This window comes from Nannobrachium achirus, assembly GCF_963921795.1.
Source record: "Nannobrachium achirus genome assembly, chromosome: 12".
Classification (NCBI taxonomy): domain Eukaryota; kingdom Metazoa; phylum Chordata; class Actinopteri; order Myctophiformes; family Myctophidae; genus Nannobrachium; species Nannobrachium achirus.
Window position 1 is genome coordinate 20231313 of NC_137832.1, and position 21404 is coordinate 20252716.

Below are 21404 nucleotides of genomic sequence, written 5' to 3' on the forward strand. Positions count from 1 at the left end.
GCCCTAGTAACTCAGTCCCACTTTTCCCCCCCTTGTGACGCCCCTGGTAGGGAGCATGAGAGCTAAATGTTACAGAGGCCTGACAACCAATGAAACCTTTCCTATGCCCCTGGAATCACCTTGTATGATAGACAAAGTGCTTGGTTGGAAGCCTTTCGAGAAATGGAAGCCTTGGAGAAAAGACGGATTTAAATTTCAATTTGTTCAAACAAAGCCGGGGAGGGTCTAAGAACCAGAATACAACCTTGAGACCTTTGCGTGTGACTGTAAATACCCGACCAATTCCTTCCTATACTAGCCCCATCGCAGAGTTAATTACATGCCATAGCTACAGTGTGCCCTTCATCATCAGGAGAGGAATCCCTTTGAACCTCTCATTTCCTGGACTAAACCAGTGAGATTGTCAGGAAGAAGGGTGATGGATGGGGTCATCTCTCAAAGGGAAGAGAGAGAGAGATGCACTCGGGAGAGAGATGCACTGTTCCGAGAGAGATGCACTCGGAACAACACAGCTTTGAATGTGACATAAATCTTAAAAAATACATAAATAACACCATGTACTCTATGAGTATCCTGGAATTTGAAATGGATAATACTGGTGGAAGCATATCTTTTTATGTTAATACAGTTAATGCTGCACAGCTATAAAATTACACGACATAGGATGCATGATCTGGTCGGTTATAGAGCTCACTGGTCATTATATAGAAATAGCACACAGCTGAATTCAGTGATTGACCAATCAGAATCAAGCATTCAACCAAGCCGTGTAAATAAGCTGTAATAAAAGTGTCCTCTTCGGGTGTTGAGGTATTGTCCATGTACATGAATTGGCCATATACATTTACATACTGTATACCTGTATGTATAGTTAGACCTCTGCATTTAACCCATCCTACTTATCAGGAGCAGTAAGCAACTCTAGATTGTTTTCCTATTGATTACTCATCCCATGGAGACTTAAGTATAATCTTTTTTCTTTTTTTCTTTTCTCGCATTCCTAAGACAATAATTCGATTTGAATAAATGTGTCTCTCCGGATGGAGACAAAAATCTATTTGTGTCAAATTATTGTCTTAGGAATGTGACAAAATATTATTGAACTCAAGTCACCATGGGGTGAGTAATCGATAGAAAAGAATACATGAAATAATAAATAGAACTTAAAGATATTTCATTCTCTTCTGATTACAAATATTCAGGCATCTGTATGGGTTTGTTGGTGTGTGTGTGTGTGTGTGTGTGTGTGTGTGTGTGTGTGTGTGTGTGTGTGTGTGTGTGTGTGTGTGTGTGTGTGTGTGTGTGTATTGTTTCTTTTTTTTAATTATTATTATTATTGACCATAAATCTCTACCTTGCAGACACTGACAGAGGACAAATATGAGGTGCGGTCACAGGTGCCCGAGGCAGCCATCCTGGTCTTCAACACCAAAGACCCCAAACTCACGTTGAAGATCACCCTCTCCTCCCTGGCCATGAGGGAGGAGGATCACAACACCACCACAGAACAAGGTATTCACTCGCTGCTCTCCAGTGCACCCCCACCCCTCTCTGCTCTTTTCCTCCTCTTCAGGGCTGCTCAAACCCCCCCGCCCAGGGACGTGCTGGCCATTGGGAAAAGCGGGACAACTCCCGAAAGGCCGGTTCATTCCCGGCCGGTCCAGGCCGGCCATTAGGAAAAAAATTCAAATAAAATGTCGTCCTTTGTTCCATTGTGGGGGCTGGGCGGCCAACAAAGTAAATCGTCACTGTCGGGCAGAAACCTCGTATCTCCAAGTTTCAAATTTGTAATTTTTTTCGCGAAGCAAAGCCCTGCTTCATCATACAAGGCAGTCGCACAAAAGTAGTGAAAACAGCAGATCTACAAGCACACAACGCCTCGCACCGCGAGGCGTTGTGTGCTTGTAGATCGTCTGTTTTCACTAGTTTAAATCATTTTTTAAAATGATAAATACAAAACAAACGGTTTTGGACATACAAGGTTTCCACCCGACAACGACGAAATATAACTCATGTGATTGGCCAACTGGCTTGTCACTTTGTCACAAATCTTTGAGCTGCAGCAGCGCTATAGAGAGATCTCTCTCTCTATAGCGCGCAATGAGGGCCTCTCCAACTCTTTTTTTCCCGGGCTGAATCAGGGGCCCAGCACGTCCCTGCCCCACCCCTCCATCTTACTTGACCTTTACACGATGACAGAGGACACAGAGTGAGGAAGGAGGATGAGGCTAAATGCATGGTGGTGGAGGGTTGCAGGAAAGTACGAAGGGTTATAAAAGAGTACGTGAAACCAGAGAGAGAGAGAAAGATAGTTTAATGAAGGCCGGTGAGATTGATACCGAGAGAGGTTGAAAGCGGAGAGGGGAGGTCGTTGGAATTGACGATCAGGGGGAAAAAAGAGAGGGAAGGATATAGATCTGGGTCAAGTGTGGTAGAAAAAAGCAGATGGCCGTTGGAAAGATAAGTTCCGCTGGGGATGTGCAGGTTGGGGATGGGCGTAACATGAGATGCCCTTATCAGGTTTCTTCCTGTATCATCTCCTTTTTTCTTTTTCTTTTTTTTTTTTACCAGAAAGCTAAGCCGTCCATTCTGACTGGACTATTGAGTGTTAAAGGTCATTTAAGACTAGGCGACTGTTCTTCAGTTTACTTTTCCAATGCAAAGTAAATCCCTTGAAACCAACAAAGTAATTTATTCCTTTTTACCAGTGGCTGAGGGGAAATCAAATCCTCCCATTTGACCAGGAATTCACAATGATGTTTTTAACCCACAATCCTTCCCTTTCATTCTGTCTTGTCAAGAATGGAGGATTGGCATCAGTGCTTCCACTGTGATTCTATTTTTAAGAGAATTTTTAAAGAAAGAAAGAATGAAAGGTGAGTCAGACATAAAGAGCCAGCATTATAGAACAGCTCGTCTCGTTGTTGTACAATGTTCCATTGGGATAGATTTGAAAAATGCCTTCACCAAGAATAGAAAGATTGATTCAGCCCTGCAATAAAGACCGCAATACAGCACCACATTGTGTTTTTTCAAAGCTGTATAAAGGACTTGTCACGAGGGGGGAATAGCTATTTTCCTCATGCCTTATGTTTGCCACCTTGCCTGCAAAAAAACCCTTTTCCCCCCACCTTACCAGCACAAAAACATGTTTCCCCCAGTTTGTCTTGTTACAGTAGTACATACATACAATGTGATGCTACAATACGCAAGGCTATCCTGCAACCGCTCTGCTATGTAAAAAATGTAAAAACACAATTGACTGAGTGCCTACTGATAGTTTTCACTATTATACAAGTACAAGGACTTCAAGGAACCTATAGGAGTTCTTCTGATTGCCACGTCAGACTCAGGAGCACACCAGAAGGTTTCTTGAAGAAAGCCTTAATAAAACTAACTCTGATGGTACTACCTTGAACTTCTTTAACTTTCTTAACATTCTTTAAGGCAGTGGTTCTCAAATCTTTTAGATTGTGACCCAAAAGAGAGATTACATTAGACAGCAGATCTACAAGCTCATTATGCGTCGCTTCGCACCGTGTCGTGAGCTTGTAGATCAGCTATTTTCACTATTTCTTAAACATTTGTGCTCTAATTTATGGCATTTATTAGATTTTTCTTAGATTTCTTCATGAAATTACTGAAAAAAAGTAATAATAATAATAATTTAATTATGTTTTTTGAAAACATGCAAAACAATTGCTTTTTCGGGACCCATAAAAATGATAAAAATGGGTCTGCACTGTTTGGGAACCAGTGCTTTGAGGAACCCTTAAGAGACTCTTTCTAGTGAGGCTCCTTTTGGATCCTAGAAGAACCCCAATGAACCCCTAGGTTTCTTTTCTGTTTTTTTTGTTGTTTTTTTCTGTTTTATTTTCTTTCTTAGAGCGTACCAACTGTAGCTAGTCTCTGCTGATTGACTGTTGGTTTTGTTGCCATAGCTCCCCAGGTCAGCGTGCCGTGTGGATCATTGTCACATCTGTGATGCTGCCGACGAGGCTGCCCTGCAACCCAGCGCAGGAAACCCCCCGGGTACAAGGGGCTTCCCCAACAAACAGACCAAATCAAACCACTCTCTATGCCTTAAACATGCTCCTCTACCCCCTTCCTCTGTTGACTGGACTTATCCTTCCTGGGACAACCTACGCCAGGGCTGCACGGTTAATCTGAAAATAATCAAAAAATCCAGCAATTTTTGTGCTTCACAATTTTATGTTTTATGTTCCACAATTATGCAATTGTGAAACTTTGGAAGTTGGCAGTTTTAACATTTTGGTCAGCTGTTGCATCTTGCCCCTTGTCCCCCCTCACCATTACACATGAGTTAACCAGTTCACCAGAACGCTGTGTACAAGCCATCTTCACATCCATCATCCTCAATACAATCACAGACACAGAGGCTTACATTACAGAGATTACATTACATTCATTTGGCCAAAGATATGGCACTGATCAAGCACAATGTGCAACAAACGCATTAATTAACATTATATACATATTTTCAGCAAAAATAATCATTACCAATTATTGTGATTAACTATAATTACAACATTAAGCAAAATTGTTGGGATTATGATTTTAGCCATAATCGTGCAGCCCTACCGTACGCCATGAAATTCTGGTCCATGTCCATTACCGAGCAAGACATAAGGGCGAAATGACCACATTACCCAGCAGCCCTCCACATTCTATACCCGTATGTCATAATTATAGTCAGGCTCAATGACAATATTGGCTCAGAATGACATTCCATAATTTCATGTTGTAAAAGCAGTAGTGGTATTAATTTTTTGTTTATGGTCTAAGTCACTAATCAAACATCCCCTAAGCAGATGATGTCAGGGAGCATTTAATGGGGACTGTCCTTTTATCTGTATGTGGTCCTGACATTTGAGTGATGGTTCCTTCATGGCCTGCCTCTGGTTGAGAACAGTGGTGTTAATGTATGTCCAAGTTACGACACTTATTTGAAAGGATGGGTGTCAATCATAACTAAGTTCAAATAGGAAACAAATGTAATACACATACTGTAGTATATGCCATCTGGGATGTGATATTATCCAAAATGCTTTACATCAGGGGATGTCAAAATAATATTAGGATAGTAGGCCGGATTAGTATAAATTCAATTTTGTGCGGGCCGGATTACTATGTCTGTCTGTCTCCCAATCCTGAAAGGCACAAATGCTGTCATAGTAATCTGTAACATTACATAAAACATGATGGATAACATTCTTAAGCTACTGATTTCAGGTTTAGGACTAAATAGGAATGTGTTCTGCGGTATACTATATATTTTATTTGTGCATTTCATACAATATCATTATATTGTTTAAAGGAGCGTTCGCCCTGCAGTGTCCAAGTAACCAACAGTATTTCAGTGCACCTATGTGGTACACACCGTGTGAGTTTGCTCTATAATCATACTACCAGTGCGACGCCTAAGGGCGAAAAGCGACCTCGCCCTAAAGGTGACAGTTTGGTGAAAATGAAATTAATCATTAATAGTCACTGTGGCCTTAAGAGCATTTTGGGAATGACTTACGTAACTGCACAGCTTCCCAACTTATGAACATAGATCACCATTATGTGGCTGTACTGTACATAATAAAGTAATATGGGCAAAAGTCAGCAGAACTGGTACTGGTACTTCATGTCGTTCATGAATACTGTTGTTCAGTTTCCAGGCGTAGCCTAATTGAAAGAAATGTTTGAGCTTAGCCCCTCTATACAACCAGCATACTTCAGCACTGTGGCAGGGTTAGGTGGCAAAATGTGGTGACAAAAGAGTCCATTGGCTGTAATAAAATATACTTTGTCATTACTACATTGGCCTTGTACATTTTCAGGCTTTTGCAACATAACGCCTCTCCACACCACACTATCTCCACAAACTCCTCAGTGACATTCAAAGATGCATCAGCACACACATAAATATTCCCAATTGAGTTTCATGAGTCATGCCGGTGCATACGGAGAAGGCAATAAATGACTTCCTGGCATCAGTGCAGTGTTGGCGTGCAGGGGTGAGATGACGCAAGTTGTGCCCTCAACACAGTTGGTGCTTACCTGCTGTTTCAATTTCTTTATACACTCACACAGCTGGCATCTTTGCAGTAAGAGTTGAGGGGAGAGAGAAAGCCACACAGATAGATTACTAGTAATACGCCTCAGGGCGACATGCGACCTCGCCCTTTCTCATGCACGCCAATTCTTGGCCATCTGGCCAGTGATGTATATCGGACCAGTTACCCATATATGGAGACCCCTGCATGATGGTCAACAATGTTATGTCAAAACATGCCCATATATGGGCATTACCAAATATGGGCATTCCCAGATATGTCCTTAATATTGATGACCATGGGACAGGGATCTCCATAATTAGTAAAGCCAAGCAGGGCGAGTTAGGGCCTGGATTTGATGCCTGAGGATGGACAAGACATGGATATTTTAATTCTAAAATATATAAATCCCCTACCCCCTGCTAATACCATTACAAGATACACTTTTTGTATGGTTTCGGTCCCCTCACCCAACCCTGACCTTGTTAGTTTCATGCGCTACAGTACACACAATAGTAGCCTACAGTATCTGAGGAGAACATGTGTCATTTTAGTTACTCAAACCTACTACTGCTACTTTTTAAGATAAGTGTTAGCATAGCCTATTATTATACTACATTACTTAGATCTCCCTATGCCAGAGCTCAAAATATCCTATAAAAGTTTAAATGTTTTATAAAAGATAGACTTGGCAGATACAAAACGCCTTATAGTACCACATTTGTATTGTTGCTGGTCTCTGTGGCAATTCAACCCCTAACCTTGGTAATGTTTCTGCTACTGTATACTCTACCCATTTGCTGTGTAGGGCCATGATTCTTGTCCAGTTACTACATTTCCCAGATCTCCCTGGGGCAGAACATGAAGGTCCCCAGTTTTTGGTCTTAGAGGAGGAGCGACATGAGCCTGTCTCTCTCATCAGCTCCTTATTGTTTGTCTACCACCTCTTCCATCCTGTTCAGCTTTCACCAACAGTCTCTACAGCAGCGGACTGCCAAACCACACAGACGACTCCTCAGCTCACAAAGTGCCTCTGTCACACGAGATCAAATCAGTCCGAATTTGAATGTTGTACTGTATATAAAACCCAGGCTTAACGTGTGCCATCTATGATTAGATTTGATAATATCACAGAAGCAAAATGCTCTTAAAAAAATATATATATTCCTTCATGACTATCTCCATATACTGTACTGTATATATGCAACTCCTTCAGCTCCCGTCTAACACAAGACCTTTTGAAGTGATGAGATATCACTGCTTTAGATCACAGAGTTGCCTTTCGGACTTGTGGAAGCCTCTGGCGTTGAGCTCGGGTTGTGTGGTCTGCAGTCCGTTACCTCTCCCTCGTCTGTCTGCTTGACTGTCCCACAGCGGTCATCCCCCAACCCCTCCCCCCCCCCTAGCTGCTCCTGAGAACAAAATAGCCTTCACTTTCTTTCCAGGGTGGCGTTCTCACTCTCAGATGTTTATGTTGTCGTCATTCCGCTGTCACTCTTTTCTGCTGTCGTTCTCCCATGGCTCAGCCTCCAGTCATGGCAGGGGTGCTCTGCACAGGAAACCGGTGTGGAGAGACTGTTTTTCAGTCAAACATAAACATCTGATCGACCTTCCGCAAGATCGAAAATACCAGCATGGCGTCTCGGCAAATGGCAGGGAAATCACCCGCTGAAATGCATTTGAACTTCTCCCGTTGTTAATGAAGTGGAATCTATTCGTATGATTTCACCGTTAGTCATTGAGAGACACCGATCAGAATCTGTCGGGATGTCTTAATATCTGAATCTGGCCTGTTAGTCCTGGTCCAGTGCCATGCTCTCATTTTCGTCCTGCGGCCTTATCGATAACACACTAATCTGGCGTGTTCCATCGCCCTCAGCCACTGATCTGCATCTAGAGTGACGGTCCAGCCGGGGCAGCAAGACGCATGCGCTCATGTCTATTCCAAGTCTTTCTCCGTGTTATGAAAGATCCTGCCTTGTGCATGAGACAAAAAAAAACACCCTTCTCTTAAAAAAATAAAATAAAATCACAAACTCAAATTCCCCCCTTCCCAAGCTCATTCAGTCAGATCAGTGGGTTTGCCTAATTTGTAGCTGTCAACCTTGCTGCCTGTGTGTCTGTGTATACTGTATGTGTGTGGAAGACCACTGTGGTCACGCTTTGTCTCTCATGTCTCACCCTATTCCTCTTTCTAGAGGAGGGCATGCAGAACGGGGAGAAAAAGAAGGCGGGTGAGGAGGAGCAGGGTGAGGAAGCAGATGTTCTGGACAGGCAGAGTTGCCTGGCGGGCCTTGCATCGCTCCGACACGCCAAATGGTTTCAGGTATGCACAGCCAGGCTGGTATTATTGCCTTTCAATTTGCCAGATGATAACCTTGCCTACTTTACATGCAATCAGATGTAGAAATGAATAATGCGGAGAAATGGTGGTAGACATTTTTGCAAGGATGTCGGAACATTTTCATTGCAAGCAGGCTGGGACAATATGGGACAACTGGGTTGGAATGGTCAGTCCCTACTTTGAAGCCAGAAGGGAGAATAATTTCTGTTGCAGTGGCATAGTGGTCAGTAGATTGACAGTGTCACTTAACAAAACGTATTGATCTACAAGCAGCATCGGGTGGCTCAGGAGGTACAGTAGCTGCAAACTGTGTTTATTATAATTAAGCCTAACCCTAACCAGCTCATTGGCCTTGTGAGTAGAGTGTTCGCCCGGAGACTGGGAGGTCGGGGTTCGATCCCCGGCCCGTTCATACCAAAGACTCCCTGCTTGGCACTCAGCATCCAGGGTTTGATTGGAGTAAGTCCCTGTGACATACTAGCGTCATGTCCGGGGGGGGGGTACTTGTACATCAAGCTGCCTCACGGCTCACGCTAGAGAAACAGGAGATAGGCACCTGCCCTATGGGCCTCATGGCTCTGCAAGGTTTATTAACCCTAACCCTAATCTCACAAAAAAACTCTAATCTAACATTTCTCTGACCATTGGTCGAAGTGTACTTGAGCAAGACTCTTAAACACTAACTGCTGCCGAACAGTTTTGTGCCTTGCGCTGTTTCCCCTGTCGTCTGTGTGTGAATGACTGTGTGTGGGGGGAAAGTACTGCACATTGTATAGCACATTGGAGCAAGGTGCTATATAAATGCTCCATTTACCAAACAACGCATTGTTAACTTGTAATTCAGTTCTCTTTGGCAAGCGACACCCTCACACAATGGAGTATAAATTAAGCGTAAGTGCCCAGTAGCCGTAAAGTGCAGGGCAGAGTCAAGAGTGGAGGGCTGGACCATGGCCCGCAATTTAAGTTTAATAATAAAACATAAACTGTTTCAGAATTGGGGTCACAAGAGCAACGCTGAAAGGTGTGGCATTGCTGGTTAGGTCAGGTGTCTTATTTTAGTATCAATTCACCTACTGTGCTTTTGTTTGTCATGGTGATTTTGCTTGTTTCTTTTTAGGTGTTTTATAGGTGTTTTCTCCTAAAGTCACTAGTGCATTCTGTCATTTCTGTGTCTAGAGGAAAACCTATTTTTTCACCAGTCTATTGGAATGACAATAACTCTGCCTTAATGCTCTCTTTCTGTATTCGTTTCCGTGCCTGTCTGTCCTCCCAGGCCAGAGTGACAGATCTGAAGTCCTGTGTCATTGTCATGCGTATTCTAAGAGAGATGTCCAACAGAGTGCCCGTGTGGCACCCTCTCAAAGGATGGGTAGGCACTGGCAGTCAACATTTTCCAACAATCTCGTTACTCAACATAAATGACCACGAAGGTGTCTATGAAAACAGAAATGTAGAATTAAAAGCAATCTCTGCCTTTCTCTCCTGCCTTGCACAGCCCCTGGAGCTTATCTGTGAGAAGGCCATAGCTACATGTAACCGGCCCCTGGGTCCTGGGGAGGCTCTTCGCAGGGTCATGGAGTGTATTGCCTCAGGAATCCTCCTGCCTGGTCAGTTCTTAAGGAACCTAGTTACAAGAATTGTTTACAGATAACATACAATAACACAATAGTATATATATTATATCATTGTAATATAATACAAAAAAGCCTATAAGCTAAACAGCTACTACATAGTCTTAACCAAATAGAGTAGAAACAAAGGTAATGCTATAGTTACATTATGGTGCACACTGTACATACCCATTTAACCACTTGAACCCTACTGTAGCATCTTGGGGGGCACATTCACAGAAAATATCAGATCTACAAGCTAATTACAGTGAAGAGATTTGAATTGTCCCCTCACCAGGTCCCCCTGCCACCACACCTGAAAGACCTGGAAGAATTACACGCCATTTGAATTCAATAGAAAGTGTTGCTATTCCATTCACCCAAATGCTGTTTATATATCCACTCCCCTTGACGGTAGATATCCTGACATAGATTGATTGTTCTAGGTGGCCCTGGACTTCATGACCCCTGTGAGAGGGAACCCACAAACACCCTTGCTGCAATGACCGCCCAGCAAGCTGAGGCCATCTCCCAGAGCGCACAGGTCAGTCTGCTGCACAGCCCTCAAAGAAACAGTAAAAAAAAGTATACACTTGACTTGAGAATTATATCCAGGGGTGCCAATGGCCGAGTTGTTGAGGTGCATACCACATATATAGGCTCTAATGTAGCCTGACAGAGAGTCGTTGGTTCGATTACCGAGTCCGACGGCCTTTGCTGCGTGTCTTTCTCTCCCTGTTTCCTGTCACTCTCCACTGTACAATCGAAAAATAAAGGCAGAAAATAATAGGTGTTTATAATGCATCAGATTTAGCAGAAAGTGGTCCTATAGGGAAGAAATGACACTGCCACACTGAGAGTCTGAAATTAGAGTTAAGACTTGATGGTGAGACGAACGTGATACCTTAAAGACTAGCAATAAGACCTTTATTGATCCCGCGAGGGAAAATCAGTCGCCAAAGGCATTCCAAGTTACAGTGTGTTAGTTCCGAATCATGTCCATTGCAGCGTTTGCGAAACTGCTTATCCCTGCACTAAAATGTAACACAGGCGCACTCCTAATTGATGGTTACTTACCATTAAAGGGATCGGGGGGGGGGGAAAATATAGAAAATCCAACCGAACCATGTGTGGGTGAGTGGGTTTCAAACAGCCCAGCGGGGGTATCACTACAGCACCGCCCACTGCACCAAAGTCAGCATTTCTTCCCAGGAAAAACAGGTTGAGAGTAACCTTCCCTCCTGTTACACTTCCTCCCCATTGATCGAAGGAGGGTTATTTAAAGCGCGCTCTCGGACGCCCCACAGGTCCCCTAGCTCACATCAGCACTATATTTAGCGCTGAGTGGCTGCCGCAGAACCCCTCCCCCCCCCCTTCTCCTCCTCCAGACCCTGACCTCCAGTTAAGCGGCCTCTCCACGCTGGAGGAGACCACTGATCTGAGGGCCTAATTAGCCGGCTAATGAGCGTGGGAACACTCTCCCTCGTTGCTCTCTTTACCGCTGGGTGTCGGTGGAGCTGCGTGCCGCTACTTACCACATGAAACAACAAAGTGTGGCCCTGGGCAGGAGAAGATGTGGGTTCAGTGCAGAGGAAGAGGGAGACGTTCTCAAAATTCCCTTGCATTTTCTCTTCTTTTGCTTCTCTCCCTCCCTCCCTCCCTCTCTCCTCTCTCTATCTTCTTTCCCCCCTCACATCTCTGTTTCACTGAGTGGAAAAATGCCAGAAATGGTACTCTGGGAATGCTCCTTTCTTCAGATTTTTTTTTCTTTTTTTGTGCAGAGAGAATGTTTATATCCCTGTTCCATAATGCATGGAATGACTTCCATCCACTAGGCTCTTTTTAGTTTGCATGCTGCCGTTCAGATTGTGCGATAATTAAAACACATTGATTGGGATTTTAAATGGCATTTTCTAGTGTCTGTGCACCGTTTCCTTGAGAGCAGGGGAGTGTGTTCCTCCAGCTCTGCTGATAAAGTGACGTGCCCTTATTCTGTCTTGGTGTGTGTGTGTGTGTGTGTGTGTGTGTGTGTGTGTGTGTGTGTGTGTGTGTGTGTGTGTGTGTGTGTGTGTGTGTGTGTGTGTGTGTCTCTGTGTGTGTGTCTCTGTGTGTGTGTGTGTGTCTCTGTGTGTGTGTGTCTCTGTGTGTGTGCGTGTGCGTGTATGTTGTTATTTTTCAGCATGCGCTACGCCTCCTAGCCTTTGGACAGCTTTACAAGGTCTTGAATATGGATCCACTCCCTGCAAGCAAGCCCTCACCCATGCTGTTGGAAGGTTGGTGTGTGCGTGTGTGTTTATGTCTTTATCTGTGTTTGTGTTAGTGTACTGTATGTCGTCGTTGTCGGGTGAAAACCTTGTATGTCCAAAACCGTTCGTTTTGCATTTATCATTTTAAAAATGATTTAAACTAGTGAAAACAGCCGATCTACAAGCACACAACGCCTCGCATCTACTTTTGTGCGACGGCCTTGTATGATGAAGCAGGGCTTTGCTTTGCGAAAAAATATACAAATTTGAAACTTGGAGATACGAGGTTTCCACCCGACAACGACGATGTGTGGATATCTCCTGCCTGTCGCAGAGAGAGCTACTGTGCGTGGTCATTGATCCATGTTGTGTCCCGTTCTCTGCAGGGGGCTGCCAGAAGAGGCATCGTGAGGATGGAGGGCCAGATGACAGAGACTTCATCAAGAGGATAAAAGGTGACTTTGACCAACCCTAAGCAGCAGAACACCTCAGAGAGCACACTTTGACATATTACAGAACAAACGGCTTATCTCCATCCCCTGTATACCTCCGCTTTGAAATCGAGGAAATGCTAGTCAGTGGTATCAAAGTTCCTACGCCTTGAAGCCCAAAAGTTGAACGTCCCTGATTGAGTTAAGGGTTGGATGCGCCGATAACGATTACATTCGTTTAGGGCTTTTCTTTTAATTTAAAGTCTGTTGCTTAATTTTATTAGGACTTTAATCTATGATTAATTAATGGATTGATTATAATTCTTGCCCACCATATTGAATTATAGGCTGTAAGCATCAATATGAGGATACTTGATAATAGATAAAAGGTTTCTTTATTTATTTTTATTTTTAACTTATTCTAACCAAAAAACGTATATGCAAAACCAGTCAATGATAATCAAGCATATAACGGTGGTGAAACGGTTTGTTGCATAACTTTAGAAGCATTTATCGCTTGAGTTGATGGTCCAATACAAATTTAAGGTCAGAAAAAGATGGAGCTACCATTTAGCTGTTGCTTTGGTGGAATAGCACATTTTTTATTTCATCTTCCATTCTTCTATTTATCATCGCAACTGTCTCATTGGTAAATCGATATTGTTCAAGAAATTCATCATCCTCATGAAAGTAAAATGGGTTATATTCCTGTGAGGATTTTGCCTCTGATCTATATCAACATTAGGTATGCTGGCATCTTAGCGAAACCACCTCAAGTGACAGTTTAGAATTAATCATTGATTGTGGTTTAAATTATGGTTATAGAATTGAGCAAGTGAAGACAGTGTGTGGGTGTTTTTGGTCACGTTATCTACTTTCATTCCACCAAAACACCTGTCGGATGTGCGAGAGACATTTGATTACCAGTGCAACCTGATTAAAATGAATCACTGTGTAAAGTGAAATATAGATTACATCCAGGTTTATATTCAATTTAGGTTTCGGTTATTTAGGTTCACAAATGTGTCACCCAGTTAATTAGATCATGTCACAAAAGAAGTCAATAGATTCCTCGCTAGCGCTTATTTGCCCATTTGACTTTCTTTCTATTCAATGTGTCATTCAAATAGGTAGAATGCGTAATGAAGTAGCCTATTTTGAAGGGTGTATATTCAACTAATGATAAAGATTCATTGTCTCCGCCAGGCCGATAGGCCCGAGTTCCCCGAGCTATTAGATTAATTAGATTTAATTCAAAACAATCAAAAATCAGATCGCTGAAATTGGCTCCAAAAACAGTCCTTCCGGTTTGGGGCCGGAAACGGAGGGCGGGGCAACATGTTTCTCTGTGTCAATCTCTGTTCATTTCTTCGTGCAGCTACTGCAGCGAATGTTTTGTGGCATGGATTTTACTGGGATTTTTTTTGCTCACGAGCATACCATGCCGTGTGCACAGTCGTGCACAATGGACTGGCCCTTGCTGGCCCACAATAACCTACCTGACCTGGTGGAGACCTGTGCTCCGAGGAGCACCTTTTCTAGTTTTAGCTTGTTTTCTTAGTAGTCTGTTTTGTTGTTTGTGCCGGTGACAATATGCTTTTTGACTAGGGAGTTGTCATATCTGAAAGACAATTTTGGCTCCTGTCCTCTGGTTTTGTCATGGATTCCATTTCAAATTGATAGCACATTCCTTCCTTGTGAGGGCTGCATGCCAGAACACCAGTAACCACACAGCAGCAGCAAACTCTGATGGAGCTCCCTCCCTGCCTCACTTATGGCCAGGGAGACAGTCTGTGTCACAGTAATTAAATAGCCCCTCACCGGGCTGCCTGTCCCAGGGGACTTTCATCTGCCTGAAGTTCAAAGCAGGTGACGCAGAGTGAGAGGAGGGAGGGGGAGATGGAGTGGGATTAATACTCCTCCTGGCTCGCAGGCATCTTGCACGCAATTATCTCGCTGCCTCCCACTAGAGACCACACACGCAATGTAGTGTACGTGCATGTGTGAACAGACGCACGCACGCACGCACGCACGCACGCACGCACGCCACGCACGCACGCACACACACACTCACACTCTCTCACTCACTCACTCACTCACTCACTCACTCACACACACACACACACACACACACACACACACACACTCTCACACACACACACACACACACACACACACACACACACACACACACACACACACACACACACACACACACACACATACACACACACACACTTATTAACACCTCCTGTTCTCTCTTCCAGTACCTGTCCATCATTGTCTTTACAGTTTGTTCGTCTTGTGACTGTCCCAATCTATTTTCCACTTGAAGCTAATGTATACCGTATGGCAGCACAGTTCATTGATTACTTATTAAAATAAAATAATCAACATTTTCAATGAATGGTTGCATGGTCCGATGGTCGCATGGTTTCTGAAGTATTAGATGTTAGAACGGGATATCATGGACCGGACTGGGCAAAAGGCGACTTTGTGCGGTCTGGACCAGTTGTGGGTCGAATACATGCTCCCGCAGCGTTTGTTCCCTTACCACCCGGCTCCACCGGGCGCGTCGAGCGTCGCGCCAACGTCAACGCTGGGAACGCTCCTGTTTTAATCAATGAAGGCACGGGTGCTCCACTGCCGACGTTGCGCTGCTGTGTGCTGCGTACGTGACGGCGTCCAAACTCACTTATCGCCTGCGGTGGAGCCGGTCGGACGTCAACGTGACGGCGTCAATGAAGCCGTCACGACACAGAGCAACGCAACGCCCCCAGTGGAGCCCTGGCGTTAGATTCTTCTGCTATAACTACAGTGTGCCATTTTATGGATTTTGTTAATTATGAAGAAGATTACATTAATGCTTGGTATTACAATCGTAGGTTACAAGAATGTTGTGATAAGCAGACACCTGGTGGGTCTGAGGTTATGAATTCACAAAAATAACAGTTGTCGTTGATGTATTTGAGAAAACACTAGCAGCGTGCACAAGAATGTATAATGCTTGTGATATATTGTGTTATATATAACGTATTAAAGTTTAGTTCATTTCTCAGCAAAATATAAATGATAATTTAATATGTTAATATTGTTTTTGTTTCAACATATTTTCTCAGTGGATTGGGTTCTCAAGGGGTCTTTCTTGTACCTGTTTTAGTCATAGACTGGAGGATGACTGACCCCAACCACCCAATGAATGCCCTGATGCGTCTCAACCAGATCCAGCCAGGCCTGCAGTACCGCTTGTTGTCCCAGTCCGGTCCGGTCCACGCCCCTGTCTTCACCATGTCTGTAGAGATCCATGGGACCACATATCAGGCCACCGGCAACTCAAAGCGGACCGCAAAGCTACAAGTAGCACTCAAGGTACTGACTGGATTGTTACTGAACAAACACTGAATAGTATATTGAGTGTTTGTTCAGCTCTTTAGTAAACAGAAAATACATTTTCAGGTGGGATGCCAATTTAATCGAATCAGGGGAGTGAACCCAATTATGAGATTCAAATTTAAAATGTCCCAGCTCTGATATTGTCTGCTTGTTTTCTTTTCTTTTTCATCGTTTCCAATTTCACTTGTTTATCCTTTCCTGCATCCTGTATGAGTTCTTTTTCTTGACTGGATCAAATTGTGTCCCACCTGAAAAATGTTATGTTTCATTTACTAAAGTGCTGGAGAGAAAGCAAGACCCCAAGCAATGATTAGAATAGAGATTCAACTTTTCGTTCTAACCCAAAAAGATCACTTACAGCACCTTATACAAATGTATTATACATGTACCGGTATATCGCCGTTGTCGGTTGAAAACCTTGTATGTCCAAAACCGTTCATTTAGCATTTTTCATTTTAAAAATGATTTAAACTAGTGAAAACAGACGATCTACAAGCACACAACGCCTCGCACCGCGAGGCGTTGTGTGCTTGTAGATCGGCTGTTTTCACTACTTTTGTGCGGCGGCCTTGTATGATGAAGCAGAGCTTTACTTTGCGAAAAGAAATTACAAATTAGAAACTTGGAGATACGAGGTTTCTGTCCGACAGTGGCGATATTCTACATTATATACGGTATGAACATGAACAAATATGAAGATAAAGTATAACTACTGTATTGATTTTATGTGTTAGCAATGGGTGACATAAGCATCCGTCTCTGCTTTATGAGGTAGAAATGTAATAAGGTGTTATTATTGCCTGCCTGTGGTGCTGTAAAAGAGGAGAGACTGTCTCTTGAGGATTATGGACAGATAATTGGAAAAAAAAAAGATGTATGAACTTTCAAATAAAATGGTCAAGAGAAACTAATAGACAGCTGGAAAAAGAATGATGCTGCAGAAATGAACGGGTGATTTGAGTGGCATGTTAATGGTGCCTTTACAGCATGCCAGTACAGTGAGAGTTGAGATGGCTGGATAATTGGAGGGATTAATAAAGGCTGCAGGGCTCATCTCTCTAAGGCTGGCACTAGTACTGAACAGATAATTGATTGTAGGATAGTTTCCATGAAATGAATGATCTTATAGAAAGACATTGGATAACAACCAAGAGTATTTAAAATGCATTTCATGGCAAGACTGTTCATCCAAGACCTGTTGATGGAGCACCATCACTCACAGCCTGTTTTCACGTTAAATATGGGTTACATTTATTTACACCTGGGTGCAGGGGCGTCACAAGGGGGGGGAGTGGGACTGAGTTACTAGGGCCCAAGGTGGAGGGACCTTTATTGTTTTATACTTTAGCCATTGAAAAATAGCAGATATACAAGTGCCGCGCTGCGAGCTTGTTATTTTTTGAAAATATGTGCAAATCTTTGAATATATGTATTTTTTAAGCGAACATTTGTAACTAAAATGTTGCTTCTGGGGGGTCCATGGAACTAAATATTTTGAGATGGGGGTCCATGGCCAAATGCATATACATTTTGCGCGGCGCCGAGTGCCGCGCTGTGAGCTTGTATATTTGCTATTTTTCAATAGTTAAAGCGCAAAATAATTGTGCGGGGGCCCGCAGTGAATGCTTGTTCCCAGGGCCCAGAATTTGGTGTGACACCCCTGCCTGGGTGCTCCCTAGGAGAACTCATCCTTCACTTCTCTACTAGGGATTAAAGGACGACTTCACCCATTTTCAACCTATCTTCACATAATTGGTCCTCACTAATGTGCATTATAACATGGTAACATTTTTGTCTACCCCTGTCTGTGTCTCAGAGGAGGTCTGTGGACAGTTCAGAAACCCACCTACCAGTGAACGGGAATCCAAGCTTGTAGAAACTGCAGGGTTTCTATTCCTGGAAATGCTATAATAGAAGCCATTGTTCTTGTGTAAAAACAGTTTTTGTTCAATTGAAATCTTGTTTGAAAAAATAAAACTTGCTGATGATGTCACTGGTAGGTGGGTTCATGAATTGTCCTGTCCACAGGCCTCTTATGAGCCCTCAGACTGAGTATTATTTTTAGGTAGGTTGAAAATGGGTGTCATTTAAAAACTCATAGGAGGTCCACGACTTGCCAACGCATCAAATTCTTTGATGTCTCCCTGTGCCCTCGACACGTTTGACGCGTTGCGGGGGGTCTACGAGGCACCCGCCTGTGAAGAGAAACACTACGAAATGCAACGGGGTATCACGTGACCGGGAGGTCTGCAGCAGTGTTATGCTGCTGCACAAAAGTGCATTTATCTCCTAATTTAACTTTTAAATCATGTTCATGTTTAAAACACAACCTCCACCCCTAATTTCTCACATGGCCCTCTTCTAGCGCCACCATCAGGCCCATTTCTGGACACTGCTCCTACAGATTTTGGCCTAAAATCACACAAAGCGGTACACAGTATCTCTAAAGTCATGTCATCAATATGGATCTGTCCCATTTCCCATATTCCCTCCTGATTGGCTACGATTGCATTCTAAAGTTTGTGTATACGACCTGGCGGTCGCTTATCTCCGGATTAGGGAGTCTTACTCGTATTATGTACTATTTTGTTCAGTCCGTAGATTTCAGCCTTTAAATCATTCATCAGTTGTGTTCTATTTCAGGTCATACCCATCATGTATGTAGTAAAATGGCCGCTGTGTGAATGTGATCAAATTTATGGAGCAATATAATTTAAAGGTCTCTTGTTGCCCGCTCCAGGCGCTGCAAGCACTGGGTTATGTGGCTGGTGGTGACGGAGACCAGGACTCTCTGAGTGCTGACGAGAGGTCTGACGGGGAAGGCAAGAATGACAGATTGTCCACCAGTTCCAGCTGTAACTCTGTCACCTCCACCGATGCACATGAGGTAAAGACTAATGTGTTTGTTTCTGCACACTTGACTCATATTCACACACACCATACATACAAATCAAAAAATCAACCTGCATTTAATCAAGAATTTGTCTGATAGACTGAATACAGGTTTAAAGATTGAGGCAATTTAATTGTGGTCTCTACTGTTCTAAGAATTAGTCTTTTTTGGCCCAGCACCCGTGTCGATGTGCATATATTTAAATATGCTTTCCACAGTTTACAGTCTAAAACACTAAAATCCAGGTGGAAAAGAAGACAGCTGTGAGCATGTGGTAACGGAAAGGTTACTCTTTTGGAAAGATTATGCTTGTTTAGGTGACGGATTATGATTATGATATAAAGTATTTCCACAACAGTACTGCCAGGACAGAAAAAGTGGTGGAAGAATAATAGAAAGTATAAATACAATAGTGGCTACAAGCCCCTACAGGGCTTGGCCACTAACTAGAACTGCAAGTATTCACATAGCCAAAATGCCGGCAGTATATTAGAAATTTTGAAATCCATCTTGTGCAAAAATGCAAAAACAGGAACTGATCTTGTATGGCAGCAGTTTTGGTGTTCAAAAACCTATGGCAAGCATTTTTTCCAGCATGTCCACTGCGCAATTTGCTATGAATGGACATAAAAGCATCCATGAAAATCTGTTTGTATATCAATACTTGTGCACACTCCATCACTCTTTAGACCTGTCAATGAGAGAATGGCAAAGAAGAAGTAGCACTGGCAGAGTTCTCAGATAGCACGAGAACAGCTGTCATTTTGTGCATCCATTACGCTCAGTTGTGAAAATGTACTGTACCTACTGTCCTTGCACATGTCCATGATGTAATTGTTCCTACGAGTGACACGAACACAATGCAAAGAGGGGAAATGAATTAGTTAGTATTAATTAGTAGTCGTATCTGACCACAGTTTGATTTAAATTAAATGTAAATGTCTCAAATGCTGTTGTAGTATTAGTACAACTCCTCCGCTCAACCAGTGGACTTCAGTGCGGTAGGCTCCTGATGAAATTAAAGAAGAGAGAGGCGAACACTCAGAAGAGTAGTTCTTCATTTTGTGTGTGCAGGGTGTTAGGTGCTTATGCACAGTGGATGGTTAACCACTGTCTATTATTTTAGTCGTTATTTTAGATGTGAAGTACACACAAGAAGCTGGGGGCGTGGCAAAATACAGCTATATTCAGAGATGGCAGCAAGAGAGCGGCTGCTATACAAACACATAATAAAAAAATCTATCCCCCAAATCATTCTCCATTCATCTATGCTGTAGGTCTATGATGGGTTTGCAGAACGCAGTAGAGGAAACAGACTCCTCTTTAGTATCTTCCCGACTGCTGCTCCAGGATTACGTATCTTCATGTTTTACCCTCTCTCTTTCTTTTTCTCTTTCTGTGTCTTCAGTCCAGGGCTCCGGGTCCAATCCTGACCGCTGGGGGCAAGAACCCAGTCATGGAGCTGAACGAAAAACGCAGAGGCCTCAAATATGAACTCATATCAGAAAGCGGGAGCAGCTATGACAAGCGCTTCATCATTGAAGTGAGACAGCAAACACACTGTCTCACACTCACTCACTCACTCACTCACTCACTCACATACATATTAAAGTACTCACCCAAAGCTCTGTGTCATACATTTTCATATTGCCTTTCAGTGCTCCTTATTAGAAATTGATGATGAACTGAATATTTTATGTTTAAGCCTCCGGGGGACGGGCCTCCATTCCGAAACACCACCATTCCGAAACCCCACCATTCCGAAACACCAGCATTCCGAAACACCACCATTCCGAAACCCCACCATTCCGAAATTTAAATTATTTTAACTTTCACCCACCTCCACCCACTTTACCTCACCCACGTTCACCCCCCCACCCACCTCCAACCACTTTCCCCCTCCTCCACTCACTTCCTCCCTCCTCCACCCACTTTCACTCACCTCCACCCACCCACCTCCACCAACTTTAACCCACCCACCTCTACCCAATTTCACACACCTCCACCTCCACCCACTTTTACCCCCCCCCCCCCCCCCCCCCAACCACCTCTACCCACTTTCACCCAACTCCACCTACTTTCTCCCACATCCACCCACTTTGGCCCCCCCACCTCCACCCACTTCCGAGGGACAGGAAAGTGGGTGGAGTTGGTTAAAAGTGGGTGGGCCTGGGTGAAAGTGGGTGGAGGTTGGGGGAAAGTGAATAGAGCTGGGTGAAAGTAGGTGGAGGTTGATGGAGTGGATGGAGGTGGGTGAAATTGAGCGGAGGTAGGTGGGGGTGGCTGAAACTGGTTGGATGTGGGTGAAAATGTGTGGAGGTGGGTGGGGATGGGTGAAAATGGTTGGAGGTGGGGAAAATGGGTGGATGTGAGTGAAAGTAGGTGGAGGTGTGTGGAGGTGGGTGAAAGCGGGTGGAGATGG

General features: G+C 43.6%; 1 protein-coding gene across 1 annotated transcript in view; it reads left to right on the top strand.

Moving 5' to 3' along the window:
- The window catches only part of LOC308295471 (spermatid perinuclear RNA-binding protein-like), a gene marked incomplete at both ends in the record, with an annotated part of 54401 nt that overhangs the window by 24387 nt on the left and 8610 nt on the right, over positions 1-21404 (top strand). Inside the window, 10 exons of the mRNA XM_080738521.1 lie at positions 1362-1512; positions 8264-8391; positions 9683-9778; positions 9905-10016; positions 10466-10563; positions 12199-12292; positions 12652-12720; positions 15857-16065; positions 18830-18976; positions 20391-20525. Of these exons, the coding sequence (XP_080594647.1) occupies positions 1362-1512; positions 8264-8391; positions 9683-9778; positions 9905-10016; positions 10466-10563; positions 12199-12292; positions 12652-12720; positions 15857-16065; positions 18830-18976; positions 20391-20525 (1239 nt within the window). The remainder of the gene's footprint in view (positions 1-1361; positions 1513-8263; positions 8392-9682; positions 9779-9904; positions 10017-10465; positions 10564-12198; positions 12293-12651; positions 12721-15856; positions 16066-18829; positions 18977-20390; positions 20526-21404) is intronic.